The sequence below is a fragment of the Poecile atricapillus genome, chromosome W, assembly GCF_030490865.1.
Source record: "Poecile atricapillus isolate bPoeAtr1 chromosome W, bPoeAtr1.hap1, whole genome shotgun sequence".
Taxonomy (NCBI): Eukaryota; Metazoa; Chordata; class Aves; order Passeriformes; family Paridae; genus Poecile; species Poecile atricapillus.
The window spans coordinates 3,134,709-3,151,417 of record NC_081288.1 but is presented as its reverse complement, the minus strand read 5'-3'; the positions used below and the strand labels follow the sequence as shown (position 1 = coordinate 3,151,417).

The following is a 16,709-nucleotide window of genomic DNA, read 5'->3' as shown; positions in this document are numbered from 1 at the left end:
AGCTCAACCAGCATTTACAGAAAGGGTGGGAGGGAATGGGGATGTCACAGGAGCATGAAGACACTAAAGGTGGGACCAGGAAGGAATTAAGTGGCTTCCTATTTGTATTCTCCTTTCCTGCAAGGGCTCCTTGGTTACACCACCAGCCAGGCAGCATCTGCAGCTCTGTATTAAGACCCCAGCTCCAGTTCAGCTCAGTCAGTGGCAATCTGGGGGCAGCTGGATGCATTTGCCATTAGGCACCAAACCCACAAAGCCCCAGAGATGTTCCAAACACAGCTGGAACCTACCGACCCCGTGGCTAAAACCCTAAATCCTCCCCAGGTCTCAGTAACCTCCTCCTCTCCTGGAGGAGATGACCCACCAGTGTTTCCCATCCCTCCCCAGCCTTTGGTGCCAGGAGTTTGTGATGAGTTCCCGAGGTCACACACCGCCTGTGGTGTGCAGGAGGGAGGGAACAGCTCCCTGGGGGCTGGAGAGGAGATCCCTGCAGAGGGAGAGGGGAGGGCGAGCAGAGGAGGGAAAGGGTGGGACTGGAGGTGGAGAAGGCTTCCTGGGCTGAGAAGGTGACATCAGCCCTGAGCATCCCAGACGTGTGGCACATTCCCTTCCTACCTCGGGCATCTTGACTCGTCCCTCCTGGAAGGAGCAGGAGCTGGGGTCGTGGGTGCAGACGTGGCGGTACTTGCACCAGTGGCAGCGGTAAGGGCTCTCCACGCACGACAGGCACCTGGAACAGAGACACAGCAGTCACTCGGCCAGCTGGGCCCTCATGTGCCCTAAGATTTATCTTTTCTGAGTTTCAGAGCCTGTAGTGCATTGGTTCATAACTCTGAACTCTTACAGAGTGTTTGCAAGCTCTCTTCACGGCTTGGGCAGACAAAACAATCCTGCTGGGCCTGAGAACCAAGGACACCTCACAGCCTCAGGCCTGAAAAGCATCAACAAAAGTGAATTGGGGAGGAGCAAACTGGGGGAACGTGACTTCATTACCTGAAGCTGTAACAGGACAATTAACCCCTGATATGCAAATGGACCAAACTTAGATCTGCAGAAAAACTCGTGACCGTCATTCCTCTCAGGTGTAGCCTCTGCCAGGCTCCTGCACTGCCCAGGATGGATCTGGATTTAATAAAGGTCTTTAATAAATACCTGCTTTAACTCTGCCCAGCTCTGCTCCAGGCAGCCTGTCCAAGGCATCACTGACAGCCTTTCCAGAGGGAAGTACGGCCTGGAAAACATTGCTTTTGCAGGAGGACACAGGCTTTGCACTGACCCAACACCAGCAGGGTGGTGCTGGATTTGCTCTGGCCTGAGCTGGCTGTCACTGGCATCTCAAATGTCTCATATGATTAAATAATTTAGATTGCATTCATATCATTGCAACTAGAGGAATAATAAATATTGATTGTATTTCAGCTGCCTTGGGCACCAACTCTCCTGTCTGGTTAATTCTCCCACACATGACACAGAGGCCAGAGACAAACTGGGATGTACCAAAGGCAGAAAACCAAAGATGAAGCAGGGAATTCTCTCCTGCTGTGTCCCACAGGTTTATTGGTGTGAGTTCTGATCAGGGGGATGAGGTTCCTGCAAATCTATTAACTCATTTTTTTCATCTCAGAAGAGAAGTAAAGACTACTGGAGCAGGTACCTGGGAAGCAGAGGGCATATTTAGGGCATCACCTACTCTGGGTGCAGGAAAGAGCCATTCCCTCCATCTTACAAGGTTTTGCTCTCCTGTGCCCCAGGGGTTGTGCAGAGTCAGAGCTGCAAACACCTCCCCTGGCTGTGTTACAGCACTGACTTGGACCTACATCACACTTCCCTTTGAATTTAATATGATTTAATATGATGTCTGCTCAGCAGCAACCAAACCCAGCTCTCTGCACAATGCCAGTCATTCACACTCTGGAGACTTTCACAACAAAGACCTGGAGGGGCTGGGGAGTGTCCAGGGAATGGAGCTGGGGAAGGGTCTGGAGCCCAAGGAGGGGCTGAGGGAGCTGGGAAAGGGGCTCAGCCTGGAGAAAAGGGGGATCAGGGGGAATTTCTGGCTCTGCACAACTCCCTGCCAGGAGGGGAAAGTGGTGAGGACAGGCTCTTGTCTCAGGTAAAAAGTGACAAAATGAGAGGAAACTGCCCCAAGGTGTGCCAGGGGCGGTTTAGACTGGATATCAGGATTTTTTTTTCATGGAAAGGGCTGTAAAGGTGGAACAGGTTGCTCAGGGCAGGGGTGGAGTCACCACCCCTGGAAGCGTTAAAAAGCACTTGGGAACAAGGTTTAGTGGTGACCATGGAGGTGGTGCTGGTTGACCTGGACTTGGGTGATCTTAGAGGGTTTTTCCAACCTTAACAATTCCATGATTCTATGCAGCTGCAGCACCTGGAGGGTACCTTGAGGAGACTTCAGGGGAGTGAATTTTCCTGGTCCTTACATGCCACTAGGTTTTCAATGGGCAGGACAGAAAAACCCCAGAGCTCCTGTGTGAGCCTAACAGGCAGACACACCCCCTCTCCCCTGTCTCTGTGAAATCTTGCTCAACCCCAATCCACTCTCAGCTCTGGTACAGCAACTTATTCTTCAAATTGGTAACAAGTGCTTGCTCTGATACACCGAATTAAAAATGGATAGCGTATTATAGTTTGTCAAGTAAGAAACCAAAACATGCCATAAATATTTAACAGCACCATCTCTGCTGCTCTCCCCCCACCCCCAGCACTTGCTTTCTGACACTGTTTGTCAAAGCAGCAGGAACATGGAAATAGGATTTGCCTTTCCTTGTGAGTTGCTGAGCCGCAGTAATTATCTGCTTTTGGCACTTCTGATGGCTCAGTGGTGGGGACAGAGGCACTCAGCCTTGCTCAGGGATGGATCAAGCTGCTGCAAGGGCACCTTTCTGCGGGGATTTGTGGGTCTGCTCCACTGGGGCAGCTCCTGAGCAGCCCTGGGTGGTAGCTGAACCCCAGGGAAATGGGGTTCACACCATGGGCAACGTGGTCTTGAGGGAATCAGCCGGGTTCAGTGCTTATCCTGCAGGATCCATAAACTTTATTTTCCCAGCCTGGAGGGTCCAAGTCTATGTTAACCACCTGGGGCAGGCTACTGGTGGGACTAGCAGCACGGATGAGGGTTGGAGGTGCATATGAGGAGCCAAAAATCCACAGAAGAATGAGCAATAGGAAGATAAGGGAGCCACGTGCTAAGGGTACAATTGAGTTTTGACTCAATTCTGTGGCAAGTTGCTCCTAATGTGATGCTCTGCCTGCAGAAAAAGCGGTCCCCACACTCTGAGTCACCTCAGGAGGGACCCACCACACAAGTGACCCCATCCCTGGTCACCTCCACACTTTAACACCTCCCTGAGGGACACGTGCCCACGAGAAGCTGGTACCAAAGGAAATGAACATACGAGTTGTGGACGCTGCAGTTGTAGAAGACGAAGCTGGTGCTGGCAAAGGTCATCCCCGTTTCCTTGGACTTGAGCTGAAGCTGGACAATGTGATGGTCACCTGGGGGGAAAATAGGCACATCAGGGTGTGACTGCTTCGTTAGCCCTGCTGGCCAGGCCAGCAGCCTGAACCTGGAGCTGTCCCACAGCACCTTGGCTGGGCTGTGCTCAGTAGATATAAAAAGTGTTCTAAAACCCTTCCAGAGCCCAGTTCTCCCACAGGTACAGCTCCAACTCTTATGGGGTGATGGAGTACATCTTTACCACTGGGAAACATTGTGCCTGGGAGCAGAGTCTGGACTGGAGGATGACAGCAGGTCTAATTCAAAACTGTGGTGACTGAATCCATCAAGTAGGAAAGCCAAGCTCAAAGAATGAGTGCAGATGTCTGGAATTTGAAGGCCATTGAAACAGAATTTTGTCCTTGAAGTTGTTCCATACTGGATCACCCAACGTTCCCAGAAAGAAAGGGCATGTGGACATTCCTTCCACGTTCACTCACCCCAAGCTCCATTCCCCTCAGCCTGTGGCTGCAAGGAACCCATCTCAGTGTGAGAGATGTGAAATCCATTGCACTTCCAGAGGGATCCATCCATTTCTGTGGCAGACCCCTTTTCAACCCAGCTCCCGGACACCATTTCCTCATCCCTTTTCCCTCTGCTCCCAAGCTGGGCAGCCACCAGCTGCTTCTTCCCACAGTTCAGAGAGGGAAATTGCAATTCCAGAGGGTGCAGCAACTGCAATGATTTGGTGGGGAAGTGACCCAGGTTTAATTCAAGATTTACCTGGGTGGCCCTTTCCCTGCTATTTATAAAAGAGTGGTAAGACAAGGAAGACTGAAAGAGGGCAGATTTAGATGGGATTTTAGGAGTAAATTCTTCCCTGTGAGGGTGATGAGGCCCTGGCACAGCTGTGGCTGCTCCTGGATCCCTGGCAGTGCCCAAGGCCAGGCTGGATGGGGCTTGGAGCAGCCTGGGATGGTGGAAGGTGTCCCTGCCATGGCAGGGGTTTGGAATGAGATGATCTTTTAGGCTGTTCCAAACTAAACCACCCTATAATTCTGTGATTTCCCTCCTCACCTGAAAGATTCATTAATCAATGAGGCCAAAGCAAACTTGCTTGACAAAGGGTCACAACGAGCACCTCGTGCTCACTCACCCACCTTGGGGCACACACAAACCCCAGTGAACACAAACTGCTCCGCTCTGCTGCCCATCTGCTCTGCCAAATTTAACAACCCTGCCAGCGTCTTGCACCTATTTTAAAACAGGATGTGAGGATGGATAGCCCCAGGTGTGGTGGTCACACATTCTTTAGTTCAAATCCAGCCTCTGGCACTGCAGGGAGGACTTTGCAGAGGTGCAGAGCAGCAGCTCTGAAGCTGATACAAACTGCAGGTGCCCTGAAAGCAGATAAATCTCTCCCTCTTGTCCTGTCTCCACCTTTCACTGCTATTTTTGTTTGCTGGTTGATGACAGCCTGGCCTGGGACAGATGTCCATACCAAGGAAAGAAATTCTGGTAGCTGTCTTGGTAAGCAAACATGACTGATAACTCCGTGGGACTTGAAAGTGGTGACAACCTCCTGGGAACTTGTTTTGGGACTGCAGTGGGGAGCACAGCAGCTGTGTGCAGCTCAGGGAGAGCACAGACGATGGTGACAGTTCATCTCACCTCATTTTCTGCAGTCTGAGGATCCCCAGAGGCAAATTTTACAGCAAATTTTCACAGGAAGCCAAGGACAAGAATTGGCAGCATCCTCTGTGTCTCACAGGGATGATAGCAGGGTCAAGGTTTCTACAGAAAGTCCCTGTCAATAGCCACAGGAGCACTTGAAATTACCCAGAAAGTTTGTTAGAAAAGGAATAGAAAAAAGTGCAGGAAGCTGTGGCTAGGGGAAGCACCCTTGGAGACAAGGTGTTCTTCTGTGCTGGACCACTTTAGGAAAAGGAGCCAGAAGCAAACCTGGAACAGCTGAAGGCAGTAAAGGCTGGGAATTGAGACAGGGAGCTGAGCACACAGACTTAAATCTGGGAGAAGCAGGGTTTAATTACAGACAGGATTGTCCAGCTCTGCAGGGATTTCTGTCTGTTACATGGGATAGGGTGCGTTGAGAGCCTGTACCCTTGGTGTGGAACATCAGCCTGGCCAAAAGGAGAGGGAATATCCCACGTCCATGTGCTGTCTTTGCTGGGTACGTGCAGCTGCCACTCGGTGGCAGCCTGCAAACACCTGGTGTCACACAGGAGCACCTCAGTGCCGCTGCTGGGGTTGCAGCTCTGGCCTTGCACTCCTGAAACACTCTCACATTCACACAGCTCGTGTTGTGACGTGCTGCTGAGCAGCTCCAGCATCCCTCCTGCTCCCAGGGCTTTCCATGCCCTCTCCTCAGGCTCTCAGGAGCCAAATCCCCCTTTGTGAGTACGCAGGGTGGGGGGTGAGGATGGGAGGGAGAGGTGCAGCTGGAGGAGCTGTGGGGTACTCACCATTCTCTGTGATGATCTGGGGCACCTCCTTGGCAGCTGGAGAGATGCACTGGATCTGGCTGCCCACCACCAACCCATCCATCTCCGAGAGGTCCTCGAAGGTGCAGTTGACTCCTGCTGACAGCTCGGGGACGTTGTAGGTCTCCAAGACCAGCTGCAGGCAAAGGCGGAGAGAGAGGAGGAGAGGCAGAAAAAGAGAGAAGAGAGAACACTCAGCCAAACCACAGAGCTGGACCAGCAGGAGAGAATTACACTGGAGAGGTCGGACAAAGAGCCTCTTGCTAGAGAGAGCATCCTCCTTCAGCAGAAAGCAGCGGCTCGGGAGGGGGGCGAGTGAGGAGGGGAGGGCACGAGACGCTGATGCTGACGCAGGTGGCTGTGCAGGGACACCTGCAAGGAGCCCCAGTGCTGGCTGGGTCAGTGCAGGGGAGGGAGTGCTCGCCGTCTCTCATGCAGGTGTCAGGTTAGGCAGGGAGTCTTTGGAGCCAGCCGTGGGTTCCGGGGCCGTGGTGGCCCCCAGGGCCCGCGGTTTCTGAGGAAGGTGACTGCTACTCACAAGAGGCACTCTGCAGACTCCAGAGAAACTGGAGCGCTCCAGTCTAACTCTCTACGGCCTGCTCTGCCAGCACCAGCAGGGGGGAGCACTCTGTCCCCAAGTTCCTGTGTGAGGAGAGTCTAGTTACAGCCTTCAGTCCACCACAAAAAACAACCCTGTCTCTACAGGCACAGAAACATCTCCTGCCCATCCCACCGAAGAACCAGTTGGCTCCTTGTGCTATGCTGGGGCTCCATATGGGGAAAAAAAAGCCATGAAGGAGGATTTGCCCATGTTTTTAATGTCCACGACACCCTCTGGCATTGCTCATGGTCATGGGGAAAGGAATCTCAGGGCTGGTTTCCACCATGTCCATGATTTGGGGGAGCACAGTCGTGCTGGCAACTTCCCAAACAAAGCTTCTGCCCCACGGCTCTCCATCACTGAGGGTCCTGCTCAAAGGTCATGCCTGAACACAGAGGGGCACCCCAGGGGACCCCCTAGCACCTGGCAATTGGTGTAAATTTCGTGTTTTTGTGAGTGAACACTGGAGCCAACCACTCGGCACAGGCTCAAATGCAGATGCTCTCCACACTTGCCTCCTCCCCGAGCTGGCTGAGGCCCCCTGTGAGGTGACAGCCACTGCAAGGACACACAGCTGCATGCTGAGGGGTTGTTTCTACCAGCACAAAGAGCAGGGGTCAGGCCAGGTGACAAAGCAGGACAGGATGAGAAGGTGACATAGCGTTCAGTGCTCCCACACTGCATTTTCCTCACTTAGGGAAAGGCTGGAGCTGTTTCTCCACACCGAGGACCACCAGGGAGAAAAGCTGAGCAGACAGGCCTTAGCCCTGGATGCCACCAAGTCTTTGTGAGAGTAGGATCCTCTCTGGGCCATGACAAAGGCAATGGGAAAGGTGATTTTTTTTTTTTTTTTTTTGTCTCAGATGGGGAACAGGAAAAAGCTTTGGTTATTTGGATGAATTTAGCACTCAGGCTGAATGCATTCTCCCTGCTAGCAATGGAGAAGGGGAACCCATCCTCCTTAACAAATCTCCCTCTGGGCATGGATGATGCAGGAGGAAGCTGTGCCATGCAGAAGATGACACTGGTGGGCAGAGCAGTGCTTGGCCACAAACTCCATGGGGCAGATCACACCCCGAGCAGACAAGGAGTCCTACATCCCACACTCCTGGGACAGCATGGAAAGCATGGAGCCTGCCCCCAGCCAGCAGCTCTTCTCAGAGAGCCCAGAGCAGCAGTCCTGGGCTGAAACAGACTCAGGCAGAGATTTTTCCAAGACCCTGTTAGTGCCCAAAGTTTAAAAGTGTGGCTGACCACATGTGGATCTCACAGAGGTGGATCCAACTTCTAAGTGGTTCAATCAGTTGAATCTGAATGGTTCAGTCAGTTGTCTGTCTCAGAACTAGACAGCTATGGGTTATTTCCAGGCACAGAGGAAGCTTTCAGCAGCTTCTCTCAGAAAAATAATTTCCATGGGTGGTTTCTTCCTTCTTACTTAATATCAATCAATGGAAACCCAGCACACAAACACCTGCTCTGCCTCCATGGGCAAGAACTCACTGTCACTGACACTTTGCTAGGACTCAGGATTCTAGCATTCTAGAGCTTTGCTGATGACACCACCAAGCCTCTGTTTGTTCCCCTCCTGGTTTGCCTCTGGTGACAGGATGAGCTGGATCACCAGTTTAACTGGGACTGGGCTGAGGCTTCCATCAAAATGCCATGCAGATTGCTGGGTAACAGATGATGTCAAGTTCTGATCTCAGCAGCTCTGGGCTGACTCACCCTGGGAGTAACCCAGAGGTAAAGGTCTCTTATTCCGTTATCATTTTCCATCGCCCCGAGCCAGCCAGTCCCCCAGGATTTATTCCAACATGAAAGAATTCAACAGCTACTGAGAGAATACAGAAAAGAAACCTTGAACTACCAGAAGAACAAAGAACTTAAAATGTCTCAGATCAGTTTTGTTTGAAGCCTGGGGAAAGTAAAGTCACAGCAAAGTTAAGAGGCTGAAACAAAGCAGCAATGACTGGACATGAAGGCTTTGAAAGGCTGATTTCATTATCCCTGGAGAAATCCAAACCTGTCACCTGGAAGGTGTCTGGCAGCTGCACCCTGAGCAATTCCATTTAGGCCTTTCAGGGTGTGGGGATAATGATCATCTTTTCTCAAGATGGAGCTTTTAGGGCCTGGGTTATCAATTTAATTGCAGCCCAAATTAGCATGGTCAAAAAGACAGAGCACCGGTAGCCTGAGAGAAATGGGGTTTTGTCTCCTTCTTGGAGCATGTTGGGATCTCACCACATCTGGTCCTGCTGCCATGAGCCAGGAGAGAAACCACAGCCTGGTCAGATCTTCAGCAGTGATTTCCTTCCTCAAGCCCAGGGATGGCCAGGATCACCTGCTGCTCTGCCAGCATTCACTGTGTGGTTTCCTTGGCTGCTGACTGAGTAGCTTGAAGCCAGAAAGGTTAAATCTCATGCTGCAGAAGGTCACAGGAGACAGCAGGAGCCCTGGAAGCCGTGGGTTCCTCTGCACAGCATCCTGCCTCTGCTCTGCATGCCTAGTGCTGGAGCAGGATGGAGTTCCTGGGCGCTTAGAAGGAGATATTTCCATCCAAAATGATGGGAACTTGGAGCTCACTGAAATAATTCATCTCATCCTTCACCTGGCTTTCCTCTAGAATGCAATTTCTAACCATGAAAATGTCCCTTGCCTAAAGTTTTTTAATTAATTCCTCTCCCAGGGCAGCACACAACACTTGCAGAACACAGAGTCCCTTCAGACAACAAGGAAAACTCTTCCTAGTCCATTTCTAGACTTCTAAACAGAGAATAACCAATGCCAAAATATCCTCCTGTGGGAAATCTCTCCCTGCTCTGGAAGAGTTGCTGGGGCAGTTAACGGAGTCTGGAGAGCCTCTTGCTGCCAGTCCTTCCCACTGGCGCTGAATCCCTGGGTCTGTCACGCTGCAGGGGCAGCTTAAACCCGAGGAGAGGGGCAGGGATTGTCATTCCTCACCAGAACGTTGTACTGGGAGACGGAGATGTTGTTGGGGTGCACGGTGAGGCGGACGCACTGCTTCATCTCCGAGGCGAATCTGCGCGGCTCGCTGGAGCGCTCGCACCGCTCCTTCCTCGTGCAGCTGGAAAACAGGGACAGACAGCGGCAGGGTGAGCACAGAGCCAGGCTGGCAGCGTGGGGACAGCTCTGGGCTGTGGGAGCAGCAATCAGTGTGCATGGAAAGTCGGCCCTGTGCTCTTTGGGACAGCACCAGACAGAAAATTGCGCTCGTGCCCTGGGGCGCTCTGGCTCATGGAATTGTAGAGGATCTCCTGAGCTGGAAGGGACCCACGCAGAGCATGGAGTCCAGCTCCTGGTCCTGCACAGGACATTCCCAAGAGTCCCAGCACGTGTCTGAGAGCATTAACTCTGGTGCTGGCAGCTGTGGGATTGCTCAAGCAGGCTGGGGAGTTGCAAGGAACCGGCAAGAGGAGGGAGGGGGCTGTGTGAAAGCTCCATCCCCGCTGCAGAAATTCTCTGTCTCTCCACCCACACAGCAGGTCCAGCACAACCCTCCCTGGGGCAGACCCCCAGCCCTTCAAACTCTCCTGTCCAAGGGCTGTGGGACACCTCAGGCAGGGCTCTCCTTGTAGAGAAGCCGTGCACAGCCCATGTTTTTTGTCCCTCCTGAGAACTCTGCACACTTGTGGTGCCTCTGGGTTGTTGGTACCTCACCTCTGGCATGGGGACACCCCCAAGCAGCTGTCCCTGCAGATTAGAGTTTTCTGCACATGGCTTGAAAATCCTGCCTAGAAGTGCTGAGAGCTGAATCTTAAAGATTCAGGTGTTCCCAATAAGTGACAGCTCAGTGAAATTTGTGGGTTCACACACCTGGGCTGCACAAATGTGTGGAGTTCACGCCACTGTTGATGTTTTCAGTGCTGTCACCACCCCTCATCTCACTTGTGTGGTGCAAACACAACCCCGAAAAGTGGATTGGTGGCTGTTTGCCCCATTTCCACCCAGGTTTGCACTTGTTTAACCTAAACCACATCTGCATTTCACTCCACACACGCTGCCAAGGCCATTGCTTCAAGGAAGGCGTCTGCCTGGAAATCCACAGGGTTAATCCAAGAGGACAGCTCCAGCTGCATGCCAATTACCTTCTGCCATTAAGTTAATGTTATGGACTTGCACAGGGTGTCTTCAATGGATTTTGTTATTAGCAGTGCTATTACCCCCCATTAAAACCAGCTATAAAGACTTAAGTGTGGATGTTAAATTATTCACCCGCTCCCAGACTTCAGTCTCATTTGGGAGAGAGCCTGGGGGCTGCTGGAGCTCCAGGATCACCCCCCAGCACCCCTACTCCTTGGAGCAGAGACTGCACCCTTGTGCATGGGGATTTGCAGATGAGGATCCATGGAAACACATGCCAAAAACTCAGTATATGGATAATCCAAATGTTACAAGGCTTGGTGCTGCCTAAAACTTTAGGGCTTGGCTTCTCTCTAGCGACTGTCTCTAGATAAAGTGAACACTCCAACCCCAAACTCCGATTTCCCCATCTTTCTGGCAGAGGAAAGTTTTGTGTTTCCAGAGGCAGGATCCATAAAGGGACATTTTGGCCATTCTCAACACACTTTGCAGGCTTGAGAGAGCAAAAGCAGCACTGCAGCTCCTGCTCTCTGTTCCCCAGGAGCCCTCATCCCATTAAATCTCCCCTGGCACTGCCACATGCTGGATCAGGAATTTTAAATGGGCACTCTCCAGAGGGTTGGACTGATAGCCCATTAAATACCCCCAAAACTGTAAGTCCCCCATGGTGCCACAAAAGCCAAAAGGCAAAATGCTGACCTGAGATTTTTCCAAGCACTTCCATAAAACAAACAGCCACAGCAATCCCACTAAAGCTCCACAGGGTGTGGGAACTCCTCTCCTGGGAGTAGTTTGGAAGGGAAACCTTTTTGGGCTCAGAATCAAAACACAAGTGCCCAAATTCTTCCAGATGTTCTGTTACCTCCCATTTATTTCCTTCAGCTGCAGCACAACAGAAATATCTGGATTTTCTAAAATTGAACAGGCAGATATCCAGGCTCAGTTCAAATCTATGGATATGGATTAAGCATCCAGGAATGTGGCTTGTATTGCCAATCCCACAACTGAGCAGGAATATAATAATCCACATTTTACCTTGCTGTTTACAGGTCATACACATTTAAAACATGCAATTTTTCAAACCAAACTCTCGGTCCATGTTAGGCTGATGTGCTCTGCAGCCTTGATATCTGCCATAAGGTGAAAATAATGTCATCCAAAATATGAATTTATGAAAAACCAAACCAAACTAAGCCTGGCTTTAATATAATGTTAAGGCTGCTGTGTCAGGGTCTCAGGAATTAGGGACTGCCAGACTGAAAGCAGCTTCTGTACTTCCAAATCTGCTCCCTGCACTCACACACTGCAAGCCAGACTTTAATTACAGGATCACAGGTTATTATTCCTTTTTTCCACGGTGACCTCAATTCTGCCACTTCCAAACTTTCGACTTTCACCGTCCGACTTTTTCCATGCAATTCCTCAGTTGGAAAAGCCAAAACACTTCTAACACTGAACACCTGTGCCTGGTGCTCCACTCTGATGGTGGGGGAGTTCTGCTGAGCTGGACCACACCGAGCTGGGCTCTGGGTCAGGGCTCAGGCTCTGGGGTCAGCACCACGGGTGAGTGACCACAGCTGCTTCAGGAATCAAATCTAAAGGGATGGAGCCACCTGCCAGTGGTTTGTGGATGCAGAAAGGGGTGATGGTGGCTTTTCTCCAGACCACTTTGTCCGTGGTTTCCCCATCTCCTCTCCCATGACCACCTCATCTACCCTAAGCTGGAGCATCCTGTGGCTTCACACATCACCCAAGGTGATGCTGGTCTGCCCAGCACCTGCAGCTGAGATTCTCCAGAGGCACAACGTGGTGGGTTCTCCCATGATGGATTACGCTAAAGGAAGGGAGATTTGGGTTGGATATTATGAAAGAATTCTTTACTCAGAGGGTGGTGAGGCCGTGGCACAGGTTGCTCAGAAAAGCTGTGGCTGCCCCATCCCTTGAAGCGTCCAAGGTTGCATGAGGCTTACAGCAACCTGGGATGAGAACCCCATGGCAGGGGGTGGAACTGCATGATCTGTAATGTCCCTTCAACCCAAATCCTTCTGTGACCCTACACTTCAGCTGAGCAGAAAAAAAATACCTGACATAAAGTAACCATCTCCCTCCAACCTTCCTCTGCACCACCAAAAATGTTCTGCCCTCCCCAAAGAGAGGAAGAAATGGCAGAGAAAATTGTTCCAACATGTGCAGAGGAAAGTCTTTCCCTGCAGCACCAGTCTCAAATCCCTGGATGGTGAAGGCTGAGACGCAGAAACAAAAGTGACAAAGGATCTGGCCACAGAAGCATCTGCCCAGAGGGCACATGGCACCCCCAGAAGTAAGTTCAGCAAACTGTAAATAAAGGCAAATGGGACTTTTAATAAACAAGTACTTCCAGACTGCCCTGCTGCCTATAGGAGTGGTCACCTGGAAGACAGCTACCTGCACTCAGCAGCTGGGCTGAGGGAGTGATAATGAAATATCTCAACCTCAACACATCATTTCTGCTGTCTCTGGTGACAGTCATTGTCTTCCTTGGGCCCTGGGAGCCCCTGTGACTCTCATCTGGTGTGTTTATTATTGTTTGTACAGAAGAAAACCCCTTTCACTGCCAAATTTGCTTTAATAAAATATCTGTGCCCCCAGCATTCTGGGGGTGTCCACACACGGAGATCGCTTCCCGCTGCCACATTCCCTAAGACCCTGCAAGTCCCACCATCACTGGGTGATGTGTAGCTCCCAGTGGCACCTCATTCCACTTCAGGCCCCTAAAAGAGCATCTCCCACCCCTCAACTTGTTTTGATTGTGGTGCAGACACGACACTTCTCTGGATGTGCTGCTCCTTCATTATCAGCTGCGTCTTTAACAATTCCAAGTGTCCTGCTTTGTCCAAAACCATTAACACAAACACTCAGGAGCTGCTCCTACCACTGAGCCATGAGGAATGTTATTTCCTCCTCATCTCCCATTAAGAAGAAGCACCACTGGTGCTCACCCTCTGCTTGCCAGCCACCAACCAATTATTTTAATGATGTTAAATTAATACTTTCCGCTTCTCTCGTGTCTCTCCTCCAAGAATCTCTGAGGGCTTTGCCCGCAGCTAATTAAACTTCAGGATACCTCCATGAGGTTAGAATTAACAGGCAGAGACAGGAAAGTGAGGCACAGACTCACTGAGGTGAGGTGAGGTGGAGGTCCTGGTTTGGGACACAAGAAATCATCATTAAATCCCTAAAGATCAGGGACCAAAAGCTGGGGCCACGCCCTGCAGACCCAGGCTGCAGAGGGCCAGGCTATTCCACCTCTGCAGGGATGGGAAGGGTTCTTCTGCCTTGCTGGGGCTTGGTCAAACCAAGCCCAGACTCTCAGTGAAGATACTCCTGTTGCAGACAAAAAATCCCAAACCACCACCCTACGCACAAAAACCCCTCCCAGCTCCCCCAAAAATGACCTTTATTTTTCACCTGACCATGTCTTGCTTGCTCATGACCATAACTGTTGAAAAAGGAGAAGATTTGGACTCTGTTGTATTTTTTTTCCCCATAATTTCCCAAGAAGCAGGCTAAAATATCCAACTTTTTGAATGTGAGGCCCAAAAAAGTCAGTTTTCTGGCAATGGAAAAGGTCTTATCTGCAATTCTGTTAATTAATAACAAATTTCAAGACAAAAGAGTGGTGATTGGATCTGATCAGAAATTGCTACTCAGAACAGAGTATTTGGGGGATTTTTACAAGTGGCAATTAGCACACGATTCAGTATTTTTTTTTCACTCAGGGAAAAAAAAATACCATCAAAAATTTTTAATTCTCAGAAGAAAATTCTAAAGAAATTAATATTTTTTGGAGAAGCCTCACCATTTGATGCACAGCATCATTCTTTTAACTCTGGGTGTTCAGATGGGTTCTCAGGGAGGGAGAGGGATGTGAAAAATCCATGTTTGATGGCGAAGCTCAGAGACCAAATGGTTTGGGTCATCCCAGCAACCCCAAATGACACCTTTCCACCACCTCCACACAGGTAATTTGCTGGAATCACCCTTTTGCAAAAGGTTTTGACATTTCAGCTTTCCTTTCTGGCTCTAAACAGTGACATTTCCCTCAGGGGATAAATTCTCTCACCCTCTGATGGGATCATCTCAGCCCTCCCTTTCCTCACACCTTCCCTCCAGTGCTGGGGGTGGCAATGGGGGCACCCCCAGTCACACCAGTGGGGAGGGGTCAGCAGGCCAGGGGGGGATATTTTGGTAGGATACAAGTTTGATGTTGGAATTCCCATTTTCATCCCCAAACTGTTCACTCCTAAGCTTTTTGTGGTGTAGGGTCCCTAGGACTGGGGTCCTCCACTTGTGCAAGAGGGAGATGTTGCCCCATCCCAATCCTCACCTCTTCCCAGCGGTGTGTTTTCAGCTTGAGCAAAGTTCCCATTCTCTTTTTTTTCACCTCTCTTTGGTTTTTCCTCTTAAAATTCAACCTGTTCCCTTCTTTTTTCCTCAGATTATCCATCTGCCTCCCTCATTCACATCACCATCTCCAGCGGACTCCTTCTGAGGTTTATTGGATAGAGACATCCAAGGAAAAAAAAAAAAAAAAATTAGAAGGCTCGAGAAGATGTAGGGAAACTTTCAGGGAAATCTGATTTAGGTCTCAGTTGCAAGACCATGAGTAGCCCAAATGATCTCCCCTGTCCTGCATCAAGACAGGGTAAGAGACAATGATTTTCCATTTCTCCCATATCATCTCCAAGGGAAAATCAGAATTCCCAGCCCAGCCAGGCTGTACCTGCACACAGGAGTCAAACTGAAAGAACTGAAGAGATCAACAAATTTGGAACCTGAAATATAAGAGGGGCTGCAGGCATGGCCTGGTAGCCCCTGGTAGCAGCTCTCCTTGTCCCTGAGGGGAAAGGTGATTTGTGGATGTCCCTGGATCCCTGGAATTGTTCCTGGCCAGGCTGGACAGGGTTTGGAGCAGCCTGGGACAGTGGGAGGTGTCCCTGCCCATGGTGGGGGTGGCACTGGATGGGCTTTAAGATCCCTTGCAATCCAACCCCTTCTGTGATTCTCTGATTCCTACAAAATTAAATAACAGAAATAGTGAGATTTTGTTAAATCTTTGGTTTTGCAACGCACCAGAATTTTTGTCCTAGGCAAAGCTGGAGCAGCACAGAACCTAGGAGGTGACAGGGGGATTTCTGGCACCGCTGCAGCTCTTGGTTCCCCTCTCTGCCCCCAAAGCCCCAGACCCTGGCAGAGATCCGCGTTCCCCAGCCAGACACGGGCTGATATCGCACAGGATCCCCGGCCAACATCACCCAGGGGTCCCGGTCCTTGCCCCAAGGAGGGAGGGGATGTGTTCCCTTGAGGAACAGCTCGGAGGTGCCTTTTGGAAGGCGATCAGCAGAGGGAGCTCGGCGGAAGCCAAGTGCAAACCCTCGGAATGGCATTTTCAGCCAGGACTGGGGACAGCGATCTGGAGAAGGAGCGCAGGACAGAGATGCTTGGCTGGGGGAGGCTCTGGAGATCCGAGCCGGAGCTCGGGCTCATCAGTCTGGTCCCTCTTTCAGGATGAGATGCAAGGTGACAGCTTCGCTCCTTTCCGGGAAAAAGTTTTTTGATTTCCCAGTTGGAAAGATGGGTGAGACGAGAACAGAGCAATTAAAGGAATCTGGGGATGGATTAAGAGGTGTGTTTTAGCCCAAGTCTGACCAACGTTTAGAGCCAGCTTTGGGTCTCCTGAGGTGGCTTTATCACCAGGGGAGAGTAAGGCTGGGGAAGGAGGGAGCAGCTGAAATTTGCCTTTCCCTCTGCTGGAGCCAAAGCAATTTTCTGGCTGGAGCCAGGAAAAGGGAGAAGATTCAGTCCCACTCGCATGTAAAGTTTAAGGTCAGTTTTAGCAATGTTTTGACATTTCCAGGTTCCCTCGGGGTCCTGAGAACAGGAATGCCATAAATGTCGAGACACAGACATAATTGACCTTAAACTTTACATGGCCATGTGGAGAATACCCCATTCCCTCCCTGCTCTCTCCTTTTGGCCTCCAGGCTGCCCAGGGCATGGCTGAAATTTAGCT

The 16,709-nt window shown here is 50.7% G+C and overlaps 1 protein-coding gene across 1 annotated transcript in view; it reads right to left on the bottom strand.

The window, feature by feature from the left end:
* LOC131591803 (plexin-A4-like) overlaps nucleotides 1-16,709 on the bottom strand; it is a 417,581-nt gene that overhangs the window by 96,479 nt on the left and 304,393 nt on the right. The window contains exons 6-9 of the mRNA XM_058862866.1: nucleotides 9,518-9,641; nucleotides 5,938-6,091; nucleotides 3,414-3,513; nucleotides 616-730 (exon numbers count right to left, since the gene is read on the bottom strand). Coding sequence (XP_058718849.1) covers nucleotides 616-730; nucleotides 3,414-3,513; nucleotides 5,938-6,091; nucleotides 9,518-9,641 — 493 coding nt within the window. The remainder of the gene's footprint in view (nucleotides 1-615; nucleotides 731-3,413; nucleotides 3,514-5,937; nucleotides 6,092-9,517; nucleotides 9,642-16,709) is intronic.